The 22959-nt window shown below is 39.5% G+C and overlaps 3 protein-coding genes across 5 annotated transcripts; 2 read left to right on the top strand and 1 right to left on the bottom strand.

Annotated features, from left to right (window-relative positions):
• Window positions 1-457: 457 nt before the first annotated feature.
• Window positions 458-4186, bottom strand: MED4 (mediator complex subunit 4). The gene is made up of 4 exons (XM_089850087.1): window positions 3968-4186; window positions 2479-2719; window positions 1415-1706; window positions 458-728 (listed from the first exon to the last, which is right to left on the bottom strand). Exons 1-4 carry the CDS (start codon window positions 4027-4029, stop codon window positions 556-558), a joined length of 768 nt encoding a protein of 255 aa, XP_089706213.1. The 5' UTR covers window positions 4030-4186; the 3' UTR covers window positions 458-555.
• A 603-nt stretch (window positions 4187-4789) lies between these two features.
• Mpi (mannose phosphate isomerase) lies at window positions 4790-10479 on the top strand. Its single transcript, XM_089850083.1, has 8 exons — window positions 4790-4940; window positions 5056-5183; window positions 5875-6078; window positions 6976-7117; window positions 7194-7376; window positions 7624-7776; window positions 8683-8885; window positions 10053-10479. Coding segments are annotated over exons 1-8 (1221 nt in total). The 5' UTR covers window positions 4790-4939; the 3' UTR covers window positions 10260-10479.
• A 4008-nt stretch (window positions 10480-14487) lies between these two features.
• LOC149647228 (uncharacterized) lies at window positions 14488-18220 on the top strand. 3 transcript variants are annotated; one of them, XM_089849719.1, is made up of 5 exons: window positions 14488-14774; window positions 15226-15279; window positions 15336-15650; window positions 16673-16932; window positions 16988-18220. In XM_089849719.1, exons 3-5 carry the CDS (start codon window positions 15342-15344, stop codon window positions 17253-17255), a joined length of 837 nt encoding a protein of 278 aa, XP_089705845.1. In that variant the 5' UTR covers window positions 14488-14774; window positions 15226-15279; window positions 15336-15341; the 3' UTR covers window positions 17256-18220. The 3 variants fall into 3 exon arrangements, with proteins under 3 accessions (XP_089705845.1, XP_089705843.1, XP_089705844.1); XM_089849717.1 differs by having other exon boundaries at window positions 15100-15279; XM_089849718.1 differs by lacking the exon at window positions 14488-14774 and adding an exon at window positions 14804-14964 and having other exon boundaries at window positions 15100-15279.
• Window positions 18221-22959: the final 4739 nt, after the last annotated feature.

Below are 22959 nucleotides of genomic sequence, written 5' to 3'. Positions count from 1 at the left end.
TAGTCGTTCTAAAAAATATACACCCCTGTTCCCTCGTCACACTCGAGACTTTAGATCCTGAAAATGAGAATTTCTTTCGTCTCTTGTCAGCACGCGCAAAGCTACGTTACATAGATCCTAGAGACCTAGCATTGCGCCTCCTGAACTCCGCGTTTAGAGTTGCGAAGGCATTTGTAAACCACGCCCACTAGCCTTTCTCGAGGGAACCAATGGACTCGCGCTCTGCTTTAAGCAGAGGCCTCTCCAATCAAATTGGAATACAAAGACCCTAGAATCATTATGAAAGCAATAACACAAACCTATAAGAGGCTACGACTACAGCGTAAAAACGGTCCACAAGAAATTGCAAAGGATCGAGGTCCTCAGCGACGATGGCAACAGAAAAAGCTGGAAGTGTAAAAACACTTGTAAACTCAATCAGAGAAAAGAGCTTGTAAACAACAATTAAAAAACTACATTGAGCCTTTGAATGAATTATTTATTGTATGGAATATGTTTTAATGCATTTATAACAATGGTAATAATATTTTACAAGTAATGATTATACGAGATGATTCATTGACTATCGCTTGATGAGCTGCTTGAGGAATCAGTGGACATAACTTCGACATCTTCGTTATCCTTGTGTCCTTTGGAATCCATGGAGACCGAGGCACTCCCTCCGATACTTGGCTTGATATCTCCGGAATGTTGCCAGGTATACGAACCAGCCTGCGTCGATGGCTGATCTGCAAGTTGGGTGGTAGCCAATGACTTACGGATAGTCTAACTTAACTCGCTTTCAATCCCGCTCCCCCCAATTGATCAACATTTTTTTTCTAACTTAACTCGCTTTCAATCCCGCTCCCCCCAATTGATCAACATTTTTTTTCTAACTTAACTCGCTTTCAATCCCGCTCCCCCCAATTGATCAACATTTTTTTTCTAACTTAACTCGCTTTCAATCCCGCTCCCCCCAATTGATCAACATTTTTTTTCTAACTTAACTCGCTTTCAATCCCGCTCCCCCCAATTGATCAACATTTTTTTTCTAACTTAACTCGCTTTCAATCCCGCTCCCCCCAATTGATCAACATTTTTTTTCTAACTTAACTCGCTTTCAATCCCGCTCCCCCCAATTGATCAACATTTTTTTTCTAACTTAACTCGCTTTCAATCCCGCTCCCCCCAATTGATCAACATTTTTTTTCTAACTTAACTCGCTTTCAATCCCGCTCCCCCCAATTGATCAACATTTTTTTCTAACTTAACTCGCTTTCAATCCCGCTCCCCCCAATTGATCAACATTTTTTTTTAACTTAACTCGCTTTCAATCCCGCTCCCCCCAATTGATCAACACTTTTTTTAACAATTTCCCGGGCCACACTTAAGGCGAAACATTATTACTTAATTATAATATATATAATTGTCAAACCGTGGGGGGTTCTAGGTGGCGCCATATCCCCCAGACTTCCAGGTTGTTGCGTCACCATCATGTTGCCACTCAAGGGGTCGCTGCTAAGTCTGCCCAGAAATCCCAGTCGCATTTCAATATCAGTCGGATAAGGCCGTCTAGGGTCCCCTTGTTGCCAGTTATGAGGGGCCGCCACTGCGTTCGATGAACTGATGCGATGAGCGTATTTGATTAATTCTTCCGACGATGTGTGTCGACCACCCGCTTTCGAGATAGAGTTTAGTTTCTGTTTCGCTTGGTAGATCGCTGTAGCCTGTGCGCAACAGAATAAATGAACTTTCAGCAAAAAGTACTAGTTTTAGTCCTGCTTCTTAGGGCTCTTTCAGACGATCCAACTTTTTGACTCAGCTTGATGGGTCAACTCGAGTTGAATCAACTAGTTGGATCGTGTGAATAGACGCTGGATCAGTTGAGTCACCAAAAAAGTTGGTTAGGAAAAATTGGATCAGTGATCCAATTTTTGCTGACTCAACTTTTTAAGTTCATTTCTCCAGCCAATCAAAATGAATTACAAAAAAAAAGCCTTTTTCGCGGGTTATTTCGTAAGTGCCAAGGTAGGTGGCGCTTAAAAAGTTCCATTTGGCGGTTAAAGTTTAGTCGTGTGAATAGGAAGGATTTATTTCACTTTTCCCTTCAAAAGTTGGGCAAGTTGATACACTTTTTTGACCCATCGAGCTGAGTCAAAAAGTTGGATTGTCTGAAAGAGCCTTTAGATGAGTTCTATTTCTGTCGTCTGCTAGGAGAAATGTTTCAGGCACAGAAGTTTGCATGGATGGAAAAATTATAAGCTAAAACCCCCTGTTCTTCTAATGGCATCGCCTGTCAGCAGTGCCCCTAGCGGTAGAGTCCCCAAACTTAATTCGACTCATAAGCCTTTATTACGTCATGGCTATGGTTTGAGTGGAAAAAGTTTGAATATTGGTCGCGGGGTGGCGCTAGAGGCGCTGCCCTAAAAGAACCACGCCCCCCTCCAATCCATCTGTGTTTAATGGTCTTAGCTTAGCGTGCCGCTTTGTTCAACTTACTAATATATGTTCGGCTTCTTTAAGCTTATTTTGTAACTGTCTGATATCTTGATCCTGTTTTTCAACTTCGGCTTGGAGAGCATCCATCTTTTTCTGTATTTCAGCTTGTTCCTCCGCTCGTTTTAGCGTCTCTTTTAATTCCTTGTCTTTGGCAACCAATAACTCGGCCAGTTGCGAGTGTTCCATCATATTCGTCTTTTGACCAGGACCTTTGGGTGCCAAAACGTTTTCAAGAAGTTCCCTTTCAAACAGGGTAAATCATGTTTTATCGTGATTATCACCAAGTCAAGGTTGTATTTAACGTAACTCAAAAGCAAATGTTTTGACACATAGTTAATGGCCTGGCAACACTGTATAAAAACGCTACCCATAGTTTGCGTGTTGGACAATAAAGCACATAGTTCATGACAGCGTGGGAAATAAGGCGGTGACACAGGGCAAATGACCAGTTTAAAAATTGCCGGGACCAGTTTAAAAATTAATTCGGAGGGGGGGGGGGGTCAGTGGTCCACAGGACCACTAAGAAAATTCAAGGGTTTCCAGAGTCCAGACATTAGCTAATATATTTTAATTATCCACTTCTTCGACGCGCCCTGGTCAGTGGTCATGGACCAGTTTATTTATTCCAGGCAAGAGGGGTCGCTGGCCCAGTGTCCAGTTTAAAAAAAATCCTTATTTCCCACCCTGGTTCATGAAGTAGCAATGACTTAAGGAGTTGTCAATAGTCGGCGATAGATGGCGCTAGTGGTTTCCCGCTACTTAGAGTGGTACTGAGAGGGGAGGAGCTACGGGGGCGTGACGTCATAATGGTAGTCAAAATATTATAGCCTGAGCTGACGACTTCCAATATGATCGCCTAAACCGAGGTAAGAGATAGGATGGTGTGAGTCGTGTGACGTCACCAGAAAGATGGCGCTAGTGGTTTCCCCCTACTAAAGAGTGGTACTGAGAGGGGAGGAGCTACGGGGACGTGACGCCATAATGGTAGTCAAAATAGTACAGACTTAGAAATAGGGATAATTTTTAAACTAGTCCTTGGGACCAGTGACCCCCCTAGTGTCCTAAATAATAAACTGGTCTCCGGAGTGGTCCCAGCCTTTGTTCTCCTATAGATTTGCAATTAATAAACTGGTCCCGAGGACCAGTAACCCCCACTTCTTGAATTAAAAAACTAGTCCAAGCAATTAATAAACTGGTTTTGGACCAGTGGACATGTGCTATTTCTAAGTCTGAAAATAGTATAGCCTGAGCTGACGACTTCTAATATGGTCGCCTAAACCGAGGTAAGAGATAGGATATGGTGTGACGTCACCAGAAAGTTCGTGGTAGCAGACTATACACTCGACTCGAGGATGTGGGAAATTTTAAAGGAGATTTTTCAACCTAACATACGCCCAATGAAAACTGCTGTGTTATTGGATTTTGTATCTCAATTTTTTTTAATGACGGAAGCCTTTTATATGAAACCATAAATATTTATATTAATTACTTTGAAATTATTTCAATGTTGTCTACAAGTTGAAGAAGTTGTTCTTTGGTACTTAGAGACATTTTGGTCTCAAGGAATAATAAGAAACTGTTAAAAATTAAAAAAAAAACACTTTCAAGTAAAGAAAAACCACTGAATTTTAAGTAGTAAGCTCGTTTTGAAACGACAACACGTAAACAACACGTTCAGTTACTTCAGTTTCTAAATTATAATATCAGACGACAAAATCATTGGTGACAGGGACGGAAATAAGCACGAGTCTTTTATTTTGAAATCATAGCCTCCTAGATGACGCGTTTGCATCACTATTTACCAGGGTGGGAAATAAGGATTTTTTTAAACTGGACATTAGGCCAGCGACCCCCCTGGCCTGGAATTAATAAACTGGTCCATGACCACTCGCAATGGCATGTCATCTGCTAAACTAAAGAAGTGCGTAATTAAAATATTGGAGTTAATGTCTGGACTCTGGTTACCCTTGAATTTTCTTAGTGGTCCCGTGGACCATTGACCCCCCTCCGTTTTAATTTTTAAACTGGACCAGGCAATTTTTAAACTAGTCATTTGCCCTGTGCCACCGCCTTATATCTCACGCTGCTATTTACTATGGAGCCCCAATTTTCAGGGGTAAAGAAAGAGCAAACCTTGCTATTTACGACCAAAAATCGGGGCTTTGAATTAATGGGGGTAAAATTAATTAAAAATGTTCCTAGGATTCACCATTTTAAGCGGCCAATATTCAGTTTTCAAGTTCTTTGGCTCTACTGGATTAACTGAACATATGACCAGTTTAAAAAAATATGTCGTCTGCTACGACAATTCGACTGCTCGTAGTTCTTAACTGGTTTTAATTGCAGAATTGCAGATAGTGGATGTTCAGACCGATTAAACAGACCGTCATACCGAATTCGCTGGAGATTTCCGTGTTGTCATTAACCTTTTTAGTTTAAACTTTTAAAACATCTTTTGAAAAGTAAGAATTATCAGGATAGATAAGCTGTATTTGTCCAGTACCTCCTATATGCCTTGACCTAATAACCCCTAAAAAAAGTTAAACTCCAGTTAAGCGAATAATAATTTTCGTTTAGTGTTTCCTTTGCACGGAGCCATTCAATCATATGCGTGGGGTAAAATTGGAAGTGACAGTTTGGTGGCGAAGCTCAAAAAGTCCGCCTCAGAGAGTTTTGAGATCAAAACTGATCAACCATATGCAGAGGTATAAAGTTATCATCATATATTCGCGAATAGTTAAGCCTTGTATTCGCGAATAGTAAAGCCTTGTATTCGCGAATAGTAAAGCCTTGTATTCGCGAATAGTTTTGAGCCTTGTATTCGCGAATAGTTTTAAGCCTTGCATTCGCGAATAGTTTTAAGCCTTGTATTCGCGAATAGTTTTAAGCCTTGTATTCGCGAATAGTTAAGCCTAGTATTCGCGAATAGTTAAGCCTAGTATTCGCGAATAGTTAAGCCTAGTATTCGCGAATAGTTAAGCCTAGTATTCGCGAATAGTTAAGCCTAGTATTCGCGAATAGTTAAGCCTTGCATTCGCGAATAGTTAAGCCTTGCATTCGCGAATAGTTAAGCCTTGTATTCGCGAATAGTTAAGCATGGTATTCGCGAATAGTTAAGCATGGTATTCGCGAATAGTTAAGCATGGTATTCGCGAATAGTTAAGCATAGTATTCGCGAGTAGTTAATACCAAGCAAGGAGGAAAACATTTAGAAGCTCCTGTTTTTCGAAATAAGTCTCCTCATTGGTCACCGAGGATTTCTTAAAGTTTTCATAGGCTCTCTGTTTGTAGAACAATGCTCCAATCTTGCAATTTTGTGTTTTAACTTTGGATGGGGAGAGATATCTCTGTTTTTAGAAGCCTTAATGAGTCCAATCTTGAAAATTTGTGTTTTAGCTTTGGATGGGGACACACGCGTCTGGACCCGCTTTGATCAATTGCTCGAAATTACAAGATTACGATGGGAAACCGCTTGAAAATTATCTGAAAGATCATAACGAGGCCTTAGGGAAGACACAGTGTTCCAGTGCGCAGTTGCCATTCCTTTTGAAAGTGCTCTCCGTCCAAAAGGCTCTTTCTATTCAAGCACATCCAAATAAGGTCCGTCTTGTTTATGCACCGCCACCTTTAAAGTATCAAGGCCGCTTTTATCGTTTGGGAAAACTTTGAGCGCCATCTATGAGGGGAAAGGAGCAGAGCCCTGCACGGGCCGGGCCTTTTAAAATTTTTAAAATTAAGAGGATGGGCCGGGATTTTGGTTTAATTTTTCAAAATTATGACTGGGCCCGGACTTAGTTCTCCTTAAAATTCAAAATTCAAATGAAAGATAATTTAAATGAACATAAGCTTCAAGGAACAAATGTGACGTTATGTCAACAACTAGGCCTATTACTAAAAGAAATTAATATTGCACAACGCTAAAGCAAGTATGAATTCAATTCATTGATGAAATGTAAAAAAAATTTACAACTGCACTACATGCAATGGGCCAGCCCGAGTCGGGCCTACACCATACATAGAGTAGCATACACCATACATAGAGTAGCATACACCATACATAGAGTAGCATACACCATACATAGAGTAGCATACACCATACATAGAGTAGCATACACCATACATAGAGTAGCATACACCATACATAGAGTAGCATACTCTATGGCGCTAATATAAGAGCCCGTTCCCATGTATGGACGTAAAATTTACCCTTTTGGTTGGGCATAATTTTAAGCTGACATCTGGTGGGTTATAGCAGCAAGAACCATTATTTAAACGTAACTTCAACAAAAAATAAAATAGTTCGTAATGCTAGAGACTTACAGCTCGAGCTAGTTCGAGAACGACAAGCGAGAATTGACTAGACTCGGTTTTGCAGTCCATCTTCCTATTTAGTCTGCATTACTAAGCATTTTACAGCGCCTCGCCAGGGAATCTATGACCTACATCACTTCGTGACAAGCTCCAGTTTGTAACAAGTGACAAATTTCTGTCAAACAGAGTCACGCCGAGGAACTGCATAAATTATATCCTGATTTATACAAGGATCCAAATCACAAGCCTGAAATGGCCATAGCTCTGACGGAGTTTCAAGCGCTTTGCGGTTTTCGACCCATTGAGGAAATAAAAGTGCTTCTCAAAGGTAGATAGATTAGCCAGTATGTTAGGGACGCCATGGAAGCCGATATTTGTTATCACGTTTACAACTTTGTTTTCAGAAATTCCCGAGCTGACTGAGGTCATAGGTCAAAAGAATGTGGAAGAATTTATTTCCGCATCTTCGCAAACTGACCAGAAAGGACAATTACGGAAAATCTTTCAGGCGCTGATGTCATCCTTACCTGATAACTACGAACCACAAATAAAGAACATCGCGAAAAGATTATCAGCGAAAGAATCAAGTACAAGGCTTAACGCTGCGCAACTTAAAGCAAAGCGCGGGTCACGTGGTTCACCTACAAGGTGACTTTCCTTACGAACTACAGAGTTCAGGAGGAAAGTCACCTTGTAGGGAATCCACTGGACCCACCCGCGCTTTGCTTTAAATTGTAACAGCGGACTAAGTTGATCAGCAGAAAGAGCATAATGCGAACGCAGACTTATCGAATAGTTATCGTGGTTAACTATTTTCAACATTAACTATTGAAGGAACGGCCCATGAGAATTTGTTCCTAAGAATCAATGAAGAATTCCCCGGTGATATTGGTTGTTTGGGACTCTTCCTTTTTAACTATTTAACACTTGAACCTGGTCAAGCCATTTATCTCGCTGCTAATGAGCCACACGCTTATCTCAAAGGTGGTAAGTAAAATATGCTTTATTGAAGAATAAAATAAACAAGTCACGAAAATGCTTTCGTAAATTCTACGTGTAACGGCCGGTGCACAACGAAATCTTCGTGCTGAAAATCCATAGCATGTTTGCTTAATTCTTTTTGTACAATAGGAGCACAAATTAGTCACTATACCAGTAGTTATCAGTAATGTTTCAAATATTCATGACTAGCTGTTATTCCCGCGGCGTCGCTCGCGTGTAATAAGAACTTCCATCAAAATGATACAAAGAATGGGTAGATTTTGCTTATGACTAATATTTTGTAGTACCCTAGGAGCGAAGGGACTTGGCGTTGCCCGTCAGCCCCTAGGGATGCATTTTTTTAATTTATTACTTTCCACGCGGACATTATTCCATAAAGAAGGGTTTTTAAATTTTTGGCCGCCATTTAAAAAGATGGCGACAAACCGAACCAGAAAGACCATTCAGCCCGTCTATAGGTTAAAGGAAACCAGTCCACTACTAAATATTTGCGAAATCGGTTGAAACGCGCGGACTTTGTTGCGTAGAGAAGATTTTTTTACATTTCTGGGCGCCATTTATTAAGATGGCGGCGGATTGGGGGAAAATCTTTCTTAGTAGGCGTCTACTACTTATGAGTAACGTTCCTGCAAAGTTTCAGTCTTCTAGGGCTAGCGGTTTGGGCTGGGCGTTGATTATCAGTCAGTCTGTCAGTCAGTCAGGACTTTGATTTATATAGATATAGATGTCACGAAGTGTTTTATGTTTGTGATACACCACAAACATGTACAGCACTATAATATGAGCTACTTTTGTTTTATATAACACACGTACCTAAAAATCTTCCCTTTTCTTATTCACGTACCTAATTTGGTGACTGATTTAAGTGGAAATTTAATTATTGTTTGAAAGATTGCGTGGAGTGTATGGCGTGTTCGGATAACGTCGTTCGAGCGGGTTTAACTCCCAAACTCAAAGATGTTTCTACACTTTGCTCCATGTTGACATACGAAGCCAAATCGGCCCAGGACAACATCTTCAAGGGTCAAATTGAAATACCCAACGTGACTTTATTCAAACCCGAAGTTCCTGATTTCTGTATGTCTCACATCAAGGTAATATTTCTCCCTTAATATTCAAATATCTCGGCTGTGGTTAAGATTATGCATACATATGGCATCAGATGCTACCATAGTCCTAAGACTATTGAACACAGATGGACTGGAAAAATTATAAGCTAAAACGTTCCCCGTTCTTCTAATGGCATCACCTGTCAGCGCCCCTAGTGGGAGAGTCCGGTAACTTAATTCGACTCAAGCCTTATGTTATGGCTATGGATTGAGTGGAAAAAGTTTCAATATTTGTCACAGTGTGGCGCTGCCCTAAAAGAACCACGCCCCATATCTCCATTCGACTCATAAGCCTTATGTTATGGCTATGGATTGAGTCGAAAATGTTTCAATATTGGTCGCGGGGTGGCGCTGCCCTAAAAGAACAACGTGCCGTATCTCCATTCAAGTCCATTTGTGTTTAACAGTCTTAGGTCGATGTTATCTAAGACCATTAAACACAGATGGATTGGAACGATAAGCTAAAACCCGGGTTCTTCAAATGGCATCGCCTGTCAGCAGCGCTCCTAGCGGGAGAGCCCCGAAACTTAATTCGACTCATAAGCCTTAATTATGTTATGGCTATGGTTTGAGTCGAAAATGTTTCAATATTGGTCGCGGGGTGGCGCTAGAGAGGCGCTGCCCTAAAAGAACCACGCCCCATATCTCCATTCCATTCCAATCCATTTGTGTTAAGGGTCTTAGCATAGTCTAGGGGTGGAGTTGAGACCTGGCTCCTAGCTGTATGGGCAATAAAGTTTTTATCAACCATTTTTTAAATTCCACCCCACCGGGATTCGAACTCGGGACCTTCGGATAGCCTTGTACTATACTGCCTCGTCCACAATTTTTTGTCGATAGAGGGTTTCATAGATAGGAAAACTCTCTTATTTTTCAAGCCCCCCCCCCCGCCAAGAGTGAATTGTGAGAAAATCAACTTTGACCTCATTTTTTGAAATTTAGTCACGCTCTGCTACCATGTTCCCATAAATAAATATCACCGGGAAATTACAACTAAGGCTTAACGATAACATGGATATAGGAGCGGTCCGAGTTGTGGTCCTTGTGATTGCCTCTTGGCTCGAGGGAACTAGCCCTTCCCCTTTTCGGTGGTTTCTCGACAAGTATTTAATGGAATGGCCTTTAATGGTACAAACATGTTTTTTTTTTTAGATTCCAGTTGGTGTTTCTACTCAAATAATTCCTAAACGCGACAGCGCCAGCATAATTCTTGTTGTGGAAGGAACTGGATCTATTTCCTCAGCAAATGACACATTCAAATTTGTACCTGGATCCATATTTTTCTTATCGAGCAGTTTAGAAGCCAAAGTTGAAATTCAGAATGCTACAAACATTTTCCAAGCATTTTCGTTCATATGAATTTTAATTTTAATTTTGATTTTAATTAGTACAAGTATTATATATAGTCTTTGCTTGGTGCTTGGTTTAGTTGTCCATAGTTCTCGATTGTCGTAGTCGCAAATTAGTATTACTTTTTAAATATGATAGTGAAATTTGGTTCATTTTTATTATATAATAGGTTTGTTAATTGGTTATACGATAATAAATTTTACTGTGTTAATTTTTAATCTTTACACAAGACGTAAATAATTCTGCAAAATTGAAAGCAAAAAATCGTGCGCGATTGAAAAGTAAACAATCGTGCGCGATTGAAAAGTAAACAATCGTGTGCGATTGAAAAGTAAATAGTTCTCTCCAGCGTGGGAAATAAGGCGGTGGCACAGGGCAAATGACCAGTTTAAAAATTGCCTGGACCAGTTTAAAAATTAAATCGGAGGGGGGTCAGTGGTCAACGGGACGTCTAAGAAATTTCAAGGGTTTCCAGAGTCCAGACATTAGCTAATATATTTTAATTATCCACTTCTTCTATTTAGCAGACGACGCGCCCTGGTCAGTGGTCATGGACCAGTTTATTTATTCCAGGCCAGAGGGGTCGCTGGCCCAATGTCCAGTTTAAAAAAAATCCTTATTTCCCACCCTGGTTCTCTCTGCTCTGGCGCTACACCAGACTTCGATGTAACATTTTATCTACAGCAGTGGCGTTCGAGGCGTCTAGGTCCGCAACGAGTGATTTATGTCGACAAGACCTTAAGCGTGTCGCATAACTCTCTGCCTATAACAGTATAGGAATGCTACAATATGAAAATTGAGTAAAATTCACATTATAATAATGTAGTAATATAAATTCTAGTCACTATAGATCACTCCGGAGCCTCCGAGATGATCTAGGCCCGTGCGTATCGCCAAGCGAGAATATTTTTTTAACTTATTTAGTTCGCCGTGTTTTCTCGCTTGGGGGCGATTTTAGTAAAATAAAGATAAGTTCAGGCTCGTGACCCCGTCGGCTGCTACAATATTAGGTCAAGGCATAGACGTAGAGCGGTGAAGCCGAGGTCGCGGATAGTTAAACAATGTCTTAGAAAATTTCCAAAGACCTTTATTAAACAATTATGCCAAAGAAGTAAAGGATTAAATAGATAATGTAAAAAAAAAGTGAAAGGTAGTGAAGGGGTAAAAAACTAAGTCTTATGGTATATTAAAACTGAATTAGCAAGAAGTTTTTTTTTACTTAAAAAACCACCATGTTAAAATCTCATAATTAAAGGGGCTAACCGGCGCTGTTGGGGGGAGACCACCCTTAGTTCAGGAGGAAAACACCCAGCTCTTTGGAAATAAGGAATGGCGCCACCGTCGCGGTGGCCCGGTAAGAAATATGCTAACCAACAGTTTGACCCCCCCTTCACCCCAACAGCTCCGGCCAGCCCCTTTAATTTTGTTGTCCATGCAATCGAACCAATAGATTCAATAAATAGTGAATATCCCCTTTAACAATTACGTTAATTTAAGGGTGAAACCTTTCTCTTTCATAAAATTTTTATAATTGGCCCCTAAAATATCAACGATAATTTATGGAAGACCCTGGTCGTAACGGTAATACACACACATATATGGTAAAAACGTTTCCTCTATGAAACTGGATTAAATGGACACGCACGGGATTAGATCATCTTGTAGGCTTCGGTCACGCAAAACGTTAATATGGCCGGGGCCATCTTGTTTATAATTAAATCGAGTGCTATTGCACTGGAGTGTTACTTAAATTCACCATTTAATATTTATACGTTTGTGAACATTTCGAGGGAAAATTTGATATAGCGCTTTGAACAAAGGTGTCCTAATGAGTCTTTGCATTTTAGAGTATCCTTTCCCATGCATGTTCTAGATTCGTGACTCTAATACTTTAGAAACGTGGATTAGATTACTTTCTAAAAATCACCTGCAGCTTTTCCTATTAAACCGAGTGCTCTTGCACCGGAGTGATACTTGAATTCACTATTTAATATTTATACGTTTTCATATATTTCGAGGGAAAATTTTAAATAGTGCATTAAGTAAAGCTGTCCTAAATGAGTATTTGCATCTATCCTTTCCCATGTTCTAGATTCGTGACTCTAATACTTTAGAAACGTAGATTAGATTACTTTCGCATTTCCCATTACAGGGACTGTAAAGCATTAAGCCATTTTCCACCCGGGGGGGGGGGGGCGAAATAATATGCGCCCTCCTTAAGCCGGGAAAAAATGAACAGAAAATGTCGCTGAGGGGGAATAGTTTAACTCAATGCATCCCCAACAAGCTTTGCCCCCAGGGGCCAGTGTCCTCAGCCCCCTTATTTTAGTCCGGCCCTGCTTCAAAGAAAAACGTCCCAAGCAACACGTACGTTACGCCAAGTTCCAAAGACTCCAAAATTAGTGGAACTGGACAACTTGTCATTGTTTTTCGCGAGGTTGCAGCTACAATTCTCTGAGTGGCAGTTTTCGAAATAAAACCAACTAAGCTTCTTTGAACCACGCCTTTCCTCAGTCACATGCCTGTGACGTATTTCAAATAATTTTACCCACCTGTCGATTCCCACTTTACAGACCCTTTAAATCGAGTGCTCTTGCACTGGAATGTTACAGGTACTTTTCATTAATTTCGAGGGAAAACTAAACATCGCGTTAAATGAAGTATCCTTTCCCATGTTCTAGATTCGTGACTCGAATACTTTATAAAAGTAATATTTATTTAGAGTAACCAAAATATTAAATTAGGTAGAAAGATTAAAAGACTCGTTGAATTTGGTCTACATTTACTGACTTTTCCCTCGAAGATATAAGCTAGGTAACGAAAAATATTTTAAAAACGCCATGTACCCTAAAGCAATATTTATACTAAATCCAAAATTTCATCAAAATCTTTAAGGAGTTTAACATTACGAGGTCAGTACTATTTTTTTGCGAGTTAGACCATGAGTTTAGAAGATATGTTCCATAACTATGAGACTACCTATGCTTCGTAGCAGTCTGGGAAATAGGGATATTTTTTAAACTAGTCCTTTGGACCAGTGACCCCCCTAGTGTCCTAAATAATAAACTGGTCTCCGGAGTTGTCCTAGCCTTTGTTCTCCTATAGATTTGCAATTAATAAACTGGTCCCGAGGACCAGTAACCCCCACTTCTTGAACTTAAAAACTAGTCCAAGCAATTAATAAACTGGTTTTGGACCAGAGGAAGTGTGCTATTTCCCAGACTGCTTCGTAGTGCTAGAGACTTGCAGCTCGAGCTAGTTCGAGAACGACGGGAACGAGAATTGCAGACTACACTCCGTGGTTAATTTTGCAGTTCATCTTTCTATTTGGTTTGTACTAAGCCTTTGACTGCGCCTGAGTCACCAGCAGGCCCGTTTTCAATCAACTTTTTCCAAGCTTTTCGCTGTGGCTTTTTTGGTAACTTTTGACGGGCTTTCGAAGATAAAAAATCTTCAAAAAAATTGAAACGGAAAAGTTGAAACTCGTATCGTTTTCAAACAAGCTTCCAATGAAAAAAAATTACAAGTGGGCGCGACTTATTTATAAATTACATTTTCATGTGTGTAGACGTCATTTTCTTTTCGAAAAAAAGTCCTAAACCCGTAGCAAAACTGAACGCGCCTTTAATGTAAAAAAAATGCAGGCGATAGTTGTAACCATGGAGACTGTATGCTTTAATCTAATTGGTGAATCAAGATTGGCGACACTTGAAAACTGTTTGAGCGGCAAAAGCTTAAACAAAATTAGAAGCAAACATCAAACTCATTTAGATATCTGCTTCTCGAAGGTTTAAAGCCTGAAAAGACGAAAAGCTGAATTTGAAGCTTGTTTGAAAACACCAAGATTTTTTGCTTCGGCTTTCCGCTGCTACTTTTGAAGCAAAAGCTTAATTTTTGTTCAAAAAAATCTTGATTGAAAACGCGCCTTTATTCCCTCAAACTTTGTCGCCCAGAAGCTTGGCTTACTGGAGTGCGCCACACTCCCGGCATTGGTTCACACCTTCCTTAAGACGCATCTGTTAGTACCAAAAGCGCATAGATCAGAAAGTGAAGAACATTAAACCTTTCCAGCCTTTAGCAACGGTATTCGTGTAAAATGAGACGCAAGGGGGGACACAAATGGGTGGTTGGTGAGCCTCGTTTTCAACTACCAATCGAATCAGAGATATATTAGGTCATCGTTAATGTCACGTGACAAGAGGAAAGTAGTTCGCGATGGTAGCGGCTCCTGGGGATAGTGGGTTTATTCTTCTCGTTCTTCACTTTCTGGTTATCTATGCGCTTTTGTTAGTACTGTCTGTTTATCTTTTCGTTGGTGTTGTCTGCTAAGGCCAAAGAAAATACCCTTTATACTAGTCTCATCCCATGTGAAATACCCCTGACAACTTGGCACTAGCCGCTTTAAGTTGGTTCGCGAAGTTAAGCAACATCAAGAAACCGCGTTTGTAATTGGCTTATCGAGTATCAGTTTCGTTCACACTTAACTTTAGAACGGTTTTGAATCGGTTCGAACCGGTTTCCCGTGTAAGTGTGAATGTGGCTTTAGTGACGTCTGCTTAACCGAACCTCTTACCCTTACGGGAGAAGGTTGAATTTTCACAGGCTGAGACGTGTAAGGATAAAGTACGAGGTTCGATTTAGCAGACTCCACCTAAACATTGGCGGGTGGCGCAGTGGTCCTCGTTTTTAAAACTAATTAAATGCTAATTATTTTGTAATAAGAGATCATTTATTTTACGTTTCCTTTCATATTTAGGCCATTCTCTTATAGTATAATGTTACGTCAGCAAACCTTTCTTAGTCGTGCGGAATAAAATAAACATTTTGTTTGTTTCTTATCCTATTTTAGGATGGAGATGTTTATACTGAACGAACAATGATTTACTCAACAATTTTAAATTTTATGAAAAAGGATAATCGAACTTTTAGCCACCCGATTTGGAACGAACAATATAAACTGTTGTCTTATTTCCAGGAAGAGGAATACAAATTATCCCTGAGCGGAATCATTGAAGTCTATCTTCCGGAGGTAAGTTCATATTTTCATCTTTAGGAGACTTCTACCATAACGGCTCTCTTTCCAAGGTGTGGATGATTATCATTGTATTTGACTTCTTGTTCAATTTCTTGACGATTGCCAAACGATTGGGGCCGAGAGTACGCCGTTTCCTTGTCTGGGTCTCCGACAACTTTGGGGACAGATACGAAACTGGCAAGAAGGTTATTTTGGCCACCTACTTCGTCGGCTGTTTCTTTTTGATGGAAATCTTCAAAGGCCACCTGTCGACCAAAATGAAGTTGGCCAATGATCGCAACATAGATTTCTTAGATGATGTCTACAAATACCCCAACATCCGCATTCTTTTTTCGAATGAGAGGAAGTTCACTTCATATTTTCAGGTGGGTTTAATCTAGGGGTGAAGATACGTAGGGGTCAGCCATAATCAAGGGTGTCAAGCCTCAAAATCTCTTAGGCCTATAATCAATGTAGATTTACCCTTGGTCTATTATTATTTTTTCTTTCTGGTTTTGATCTTAAAGTAGTCTAAAAATCGGAATTTGAAACCAAGATGATTGAAACGCGTCTTGTTTGGCTCTATAAATATCCTTACCTTAATATAAAAGGCAAAATATTTAAAAAAATTGATCTCTTATTTCAAAAAAATTGCATTTAATTAGCGGTGTCTACTAAATCGAACAACTTACCCCTACGGGAGTAACGGGATTGGTTTAATTCTCACAGACTGAGAGAGGTAAGGGCAGAAGTGAGATGAGACCAGAAGTACTGAGCTAACCAAATTCTTCACTTGGCGAAAGTGAATATTCTTGATAACACAAGAACGGTTTGCCCTCTGGTAGCGGTTTCTGAATTTTCCCTCCAAAACGTGAGACGCTCGCGGTGATAGACGGCCGAACTAGATTAGAGCACCCGTGTCCGTGTTCCGCGGCTTTAGGTTGAAGGGAAGGGCATAGGAAATGTTTTTGGAACTCGACCAAATTTTTTTCTCAGTAGTGTAGGCGCAGGGGAAGCGGCATAAAATCCTCAAATTTGTTCACTAGTGCCAGGATCTACTATCAATGCTAGAGCCCTTCACTTCTAGTCTCTCACTTCTGGTAAGGGGTAAGAGGTTCGATTTAGCAGACACCGCTAAAGCAATGGCGGATGGCGCTGTAGCCCTCGTTTTTAAGACTAATTAAATGCTAATTATTTCGTAGTAAGAGAAAGTTTTATTTTTTAATATTTTTCCTTTTATATAAATTTAGATAAAGGCCCTAATGTTAGCTAATTTGCTGAAGCTTAAAAGTCACTTGCTTTGTTATATTTTTTTTTTTCGATTATGACGTAGCACATATTGCTTTTTTCGGGTTTAAATACTTACTTTCCCCTTCTTATTACTTCGCGTAATTTTCTTTCTAACTAGGTTTACGGTGGAACCTTTCTGCATCAATACTCCAAAAGAGCTCAAAAATTCCACACAAGAAATATAACCCCCTTCAGAGCATTTAATCAAGGGAACGCCCTCTACATTGGCAGCGTTAAAGATATAGATTTAATGTGCAAGCGATATTACAGAGCGGGAAAACCCTTGCATTACGGTAGAGATGGTTTCTTGTCCTACGTCCACGCTTTCCAAGTGTCCAAGACGGCTTCGAATACATTGAAAAACTTGATCAATCGGAGGTTAGAAACAATATTATGGGTAATATTATTCGCTGACATTTTCTTTACTCGACAGAATAATGAACTTTTGGGAGACTGGACATGATATCAGAGCCCACTCTCTGTTTAAAGAGGATGGATGCGCGAAATACCTGAAGACAAGGCAAAACTTAGCCTTTTCGAAGACGTCTCTCGGTGATGTTGGCTCCATATTTCTCGTGTACATCTCTTCAATGAGCATCGCCTTTCTGTTAACGCTCGCCCAGTTACGACACGCTTTCAACACTAGACACGCGGAACGAAGACTCCAAGCTCTTGAACTGAGGATCTACAGCATGTACTGAAGATCTGGAACCGTTTTTCGTCTGGAAATGGACTTAACATTGATTATATTTTGCTGGTGAAAACACTTGTTAGAATTTAAAATTAGTGTTCTAGGACATAGTTACGCAGACCGTGTTTCTCGGAAACGTTTTAAACCAACCTCTAAATGTCGAGTCAAAAAATCGTTAAATAGAGTACTTAAAAAATTTAATCACTCTAAAATATGCTGCGAGGTAGTTCATTATGTCCTTATTAGCCTACAAATTATCATTGACTCAGTATCTGGAAGTCTAGTCCAATGGACGTCTGGTTTTATTCAGAAAGGCTCGGTAAGGTGTGGTTTCGATTCCAATAACGTGGGTTTGAAATCTTTCAATCCGTTTTGAATTAAAACTCAAAATTACATATGTAACTTTTATTATGTGTCAAGATGCAATTTTAAGATATTACTGTTCCACCTTTATAAATTAACTAAATGTACAAGTTTGTAATCGCATCTGAGTACAGTTGTTCAGTAACGCAACATGGGAGTAGTCCCTGTACATATGACTTGACACTCACCGTAATGTGAAACGAAAAAATACACCCTTTTTGCCAAATTTCAAATAGGAAAAGCTTGGGGTTTCTATCGAATCAATTAAAAAACTACTGCGAAGTAACGTTTCGGAATACTTTTAAATTAACAAGTAACTATTCAAGGTGTGCCTTTTTCAAGTTTCATCAAAATATATTAATTCTAAGTATTTTATTTTAATTAATTTTTAAGTTATGGAAAAACCGTTATTCGCTGTACAGAATCAGTTTTTAAGTCATTTAACGACAATTTCAACCACTTTTTTCATCTAAAGACATGGTCAGCCTCTTTTTAGCTATTTAACGACACTTTCAACCACTTTTGAGTCATTTATCAACACTTGTAACCATAACATAAAACAATGGTGCCGAGAAAAAAAATTAAAATGGCGTATCTAGCATCGATATCATAGATATAGAGCTTCAACCGCTATTTACTACCTACTGAAATAAATTAGGAATTATTATTTTAACCAATTATTGAAAACAAAATTTTAAACTAAACACTGTAAATGTGACATTGGAAGAGCAAATTGTGTCTATTCTTAGATCTCACAATACGGAAAAGATACGAGTTCATCAGGGCCAGACATCTTGCATACTTAGAGTAGGTTACTTACAAAATCAACCTATTTGAAACAAGTTTTTCAACAATTAGGCTCTGCAGTTTTGAATTTATCTTTGATCCTCTGTTGCCAAGCGCTGGGTGACCTTTAAGAGTATCTACTCGATGTAGTGACAGTCACAAGCAAGGAAAAGGTCAGGTAAGATAACATTATGCCTTACAAGAGCGGCCATTCCCTGAATATAAATGGAAAAATCTATATCTATATAAACCAGAGTCCTGACTGACTGACTGATAATCAACGCCCAGGCCAAACCGCTTGCCCTTTAAAGCTGAAAATTTGCAGGAACGTTATTCATAAGTACTAGGCGTGTACCAAGCAAGAATTTTCCAATCCGCTGCCATCTTAAAAAATGGCGTCCAGAAATGTAAAAGATCTTCTCTATGCAACAAAGTCCGCGCGTTTCAATCGATTTCGCAAATATTTAGTACACTGGTTTGCTTTAACCTATAGACGGGCTGAATGGTCTTTTGGGTTCCATTCGTTGCCATCATTTTAAATGGCGACCAGAAATTTAAAAACCCTTCTTTATGGATAAATAAAATATGTCCCTAGGGGCTGACGGGCAACGCCGAGTGCCTTCGCTCCTAGGGTGCTACAAAAATATTAGTCATCAGTAAAATCTACCCATTCTTTATACGAGCGACGCCGCGGGTAACAGCTAGTATATGTATAAGAAATATACTATCTCTTATTACAAAATAATTAGCATTTAATTAGACTTAGAAACGAGGACTACTGCGCCATCCGCCATTGGTTTAGTGGCGTCTGATATATTGAACCTCTGAGAATTCAACCAGTCCCATAGGGGTAAGTGGTTCTATTTAGCAGACGCCATTAAGCCAATGTATGTGAAGTAGTCCTCGTTTTAAAGACTTATTAAATGCTAGTTATTTTGTAATAAGAGCTAATTTATTTATTGTTTTTTACCTCTCCGTGTGACGTAGTCCAGGAGAGGTTCTGTAACGGCCGTGTCTGTGTGTCTGTCTGTCTGTCTGTGTGTCTGTCTGTCTGTCTGTCCGTTGTTACACCCACGTGACCGCGTTCGCAGTTTGCGTATCGGAGCAAACGTGTTCGCCATTTCCGAACTGCTTTCACAGTCACGGAAATGGCTCCTCTACTTGAGTTCTCACACCACCATCTTCTGGTCTTTGTCCATCCCACACGGCCACCAGTCTGTACATACTGGCTTCTAATCACCACCATCTTCTGGTCTATGTCCATCCCACACGGACACCAGTCTGTACATACTGGCTTCTAATCACCACCATCTTCTGGTCTTCGTCCATTCGACTTGGACAGCAGTCTGTACATACTGGCTTCCAATCACCACCATCTTCTGTTCTTTGTCAATCCCACATTGACACCAGTCTGCACTTACACTGGCTTCTAACACCACCATCCACTGGGCTTCCGTCTATTCCACATTGACACCAATCTGTATCATTGGCTTCTACTCCATTATCATCGTTTGGTTTTAGGATATACGCGGCGATCAGCTAGGGTTACGAGAAACGTCTAGCCTCCCTAAGGTGGGATCGCCACCAAAGGTTTTCGCAATTGCGCTTTTTCCTTACTATTATAATGGAAACGAATCGTATATATACCCCAAAATTTGAATAAAGCGGGCAAGAGGGGTACCCTTCACTTTAAACGTCAATATTAGCAAAGTTTGAGATGATAATAGGTATAACTTTATTTTAAACGATTTAACTATTATTAATGTTAATTATTGAAGATTAAAATAATTAAAAATAATTATATTTATTTAAATATTAAAGATAAACCTCTCGTGCAAAGAGAGAGATTATCATTGCCTCCTATATCTACCAAGGCCCGTGCATGCGATATATTTCCTTCATTGCCTCCTATATCTATGAAGGCCCGTGCATTGTGATATATTTCATTCATTGCCTCCTATATCTATCAAGGCGCGTGCATTGTGATATATTTCATTCATTGCCTCCTATATCTATCAAGGCCCGTGCATTGCGATATATTTTTCAAAACAACAACAAAAATGGGAAGCTCCTCTCAGAAACATAATAATTTCTTTTCTCTGTATATGAAATGAAAATATGGATAATATTGCGCTCCTTCTTTAATGGTATGAATCCTTGCCTGTCTATTAATATTTTACGTAGGAGTAATACGTTTTTAGCGAAGTCTAGAGAGGATAAACATAAGCGATATTGTTTCGGAAAAAAAATACTGCTTCCACTAATGGGTTTATACTCCTTGTTACTGTTGTATAAAGTAATCATGATAAAAGCTTAAAAAATTACGAGAGGACAGACCTTTTTATCCTCTTGTTTTATTCTTAATAAGAATATAAAACATTTATTTTGTATCAAAAAATATTTTTTGGTGCTAAGATTGCTTTAAAAAATCCAAACGGTTAGGCATTGGTAAAAAAGACAAATGATATTTTTCAAATCTAATGAGATAACACCCACCTAGTTGAAAATTGCCCTTTTTTATCCGCGGGAGCCATTCTTAATGAGAATTTCGATGCTAGTAGGTTGTCAATTAAACTACCGGTATATTATTGTTGTTGGAAATTGGACATTAAGTCAAATTTAGTGGTTGTATAGGGCCAGCAGGTTTTTGCCGCTTCTTTTTGTGAGTATTTGATTTTTGTATGTAAAATGGAGGAAGATAATGTTGAGAGTAAGGATGAAATGAGGAAGCGCAAAGCGCGGGAAAGGATGAGGGCAAAAAGGTCGACGTTTTCATTGGATACTTAAGTTTATATAATCTTCTCGACACGGAGAGGTAATATTTTGGTTTTCCCAACTTGTTTAATTTTTGCTATTAGATTTAGAAAAAGGCCGTTCTTTTAAGATATAATCAGTTATGTTACCTGATTTTTTCCTTTAAATATCCCGTTGATTCTTCCAAATTATGTTTACCGATAGTATGGTGTGCGTGATGCCCTTTATAATTACAATATCATGAATAAGTTCATTAAAGAATAATACTGTGCACCTTTTTACCTCTCCGAGTGACGTATGTCACGGAGAGGTTCTAATTTCGACGTGTCTGTGTGTCTGTGTGTCTGTCTGTCTGTCTGTCCGTCCGTTGTTACACCCACGTGACCGCGTTCGCAGTTTGCAAATCGGAGCAAACGTGTATTCAATTTCCAGACCGCATATACAGTCCCAGAAATTGTATTCCACTTACAGGCTATTACTCCATTGCCTGTCTAACAACTCTGTTCATTTGTCCACCCCACATGGACACCAGTCTGAACTTACTGGATTCTAAACACCACCATCTTCTAGTCTTTCGCCCATTCCACATGGACACCAGTCTGTACTTGCTGGCTTCTAAACACCACCACCTTCTCGTCTTTGTCCATTCCACATGGACACCACCAGTCTGTACACCTGGCTTCTAACACCACCATCTTCTGGTGTTTGTTTTTGTCCATCCCACATGGACACCAGTTTGTACACCTGGCTTCTAACACCAGCATCTTCTGGTTTTTGTATTTGTCCATCCCACATGGACACCAGTCTGTACACCTGGCTTCTAACACCACCATCTTCTGGTCTTTGTTTTTGTCCATCCCACATGGACACTAGTCTGCCACCTGGCTTCTAACACCACCATCTTCTGGTCTTTGTTTCTGTCCATCCCACATGGACACCAGTCTGTACACCTTGCTTCTAACACCACCATCTTCTGGTCTTTGTTTTTGTCCATCCCACATGGACACCAGTCTGTACACCTGGCTTCTAACACCACCATCATCCTTAAGATTAAGACATACGCGGCGATCGGCTAGGGTTACGAGAAACGTCTAGCCTTCCATTGGAGGGGTCTTCCTCCAAGGTTCACGCAATTGCGGTTGTTCTTGCTTTTAACTGTAGTTCGACACCCTTATATACTACCTATTTTAGTAAGGCGAAGCAACCGGCGTATGCTTCATTTCAAACGCCAATATTAGTCAAGTCTCTCAAGAATGTTTAATTGTTCTTTATCAAAACGATGTAACGCTCAATAAGGCGAACAACTAACGAAGAAAATATTAAATATTAATTATATTTATTTTAATATTTAAGATAATCTCTTTTCTCAATTCAAAATTAATACGGAAAGAGTTAAAAAGTAGTCTATTTTTTTTGTCTGTGTGTGTCTGTCCGTTGTCACACTAGTGCGCCGAGTTAGCAGTTTGCGTTGTTTTGATGTGTTAAGAAATCCTACAGAACCTTAATATTCACTTTTTCCATAATATAAAGTGAATATGTGGAAATCTTTTTCGTAATTACGATGCATTTAGTACTTTTGTAGCTTTAAAGCTCTGTTTCATTTTGATATTGCAAGGATGTTTTTTAATATTATTATTTGAAATGGCTGTTTATATATTACTTAAGCTATACTAATCTGTATATAGGCCTGGATTCTATCGGGTAAATCAAGTTTGATCCGCAATAGGCTTAGTGAACCAAAGAGTAAATAATTGAGACCTGCGGTGGAGTAAACTTTGGGTTTTGATTATCGTGTCTGTAATGAAGGGACA

Source organism: Phalangium opilio, unplaced genomic scaffold (assembly GCF_054372755.1).
Source record: "Phalangium opilio isolate 3A_F unplaced genomic scaffold, DU_Popi_V2 ptg000089l_1, whole genome shotgun sequence".
NCBI lineage: Eukaryota > Metazoa > Arthropoda > Arachnida > Opiliones > Phalangiidae > Phalangium > Phalangium opilio.
Note: the sequence above shows the minus strand (reverse complement) of the source record. Positions and strands in the feature narration are given on the sequence as shown.

What these genes read in the sequence shown, in the direction of transcription:
- LOC149647228 (XM_089849717.1), top strand. Translation starts at nt 15,127, where the DNA reads ATGATTTACTCAACAATTTTAAATTTTATGAAAAAGGATAATCGAACT. An exon ending in TTGAAGTCTATCTTCCGGAG is followed by an intron (nt 15,280 to 15,335) that starts GTAAGTTCATAT and finishes TCTCTTTCCAAG; the next exon opens with GTGTGGATGATTATCATTGT. An exon ending in AGTTCACTTCATATTTTCAG is followed by an intron (nt 15,651 to 16,672) that starts GTGGGTTTAATC and finishes CTTTCTAACTAG; the next exon opens with GTTTACGGTGGAACCTTTCT.
- Mpi (XM_089850083.1), top strand. An exon ending in TTCAAGCACATCCAAATAAG is followed by an intron (nt 6,079 to 6,975) that starts GTCCGTCTTGTT and finishes TCTGTCAAACAG; the next exon opens with AGTCACGCCGAGGAACTGCA. An exon ending in TCTGTATGTCTCACATCAAG is followed by an intron (nt 8,886 to 10,052) that starts GTAATATTTCTC and finishes TTTTTTTTTTAG; the next exon opens with ATTCCAGTTGGTGTTTCTAC.
- MED4 (XM_089850087.1), bottom strand. Translation starts at nt 4,029, where the DNA reads ATGTCTCTAAGTACCAAAGAACAACTTCTTCAACTTGTAGACAACATT. An exon ending in AACATTGAAATAATTTCAAA is followed by an intron (nt 2,720 to 3,967) that starts GTAATTAATATA and finishes CCTGTTTGAAAG; the next exon opens with GGAACTTCTTGAAAACGTTT. An exon ending in GCCACCTAGAACCCCCCACG is followed by an intron (nt 729 to 1,414) that starts GTTTGACAATTA and finishes CCCAACTTGCAG; the next exon opens with ATCAGCCATCGACGCAGGCT.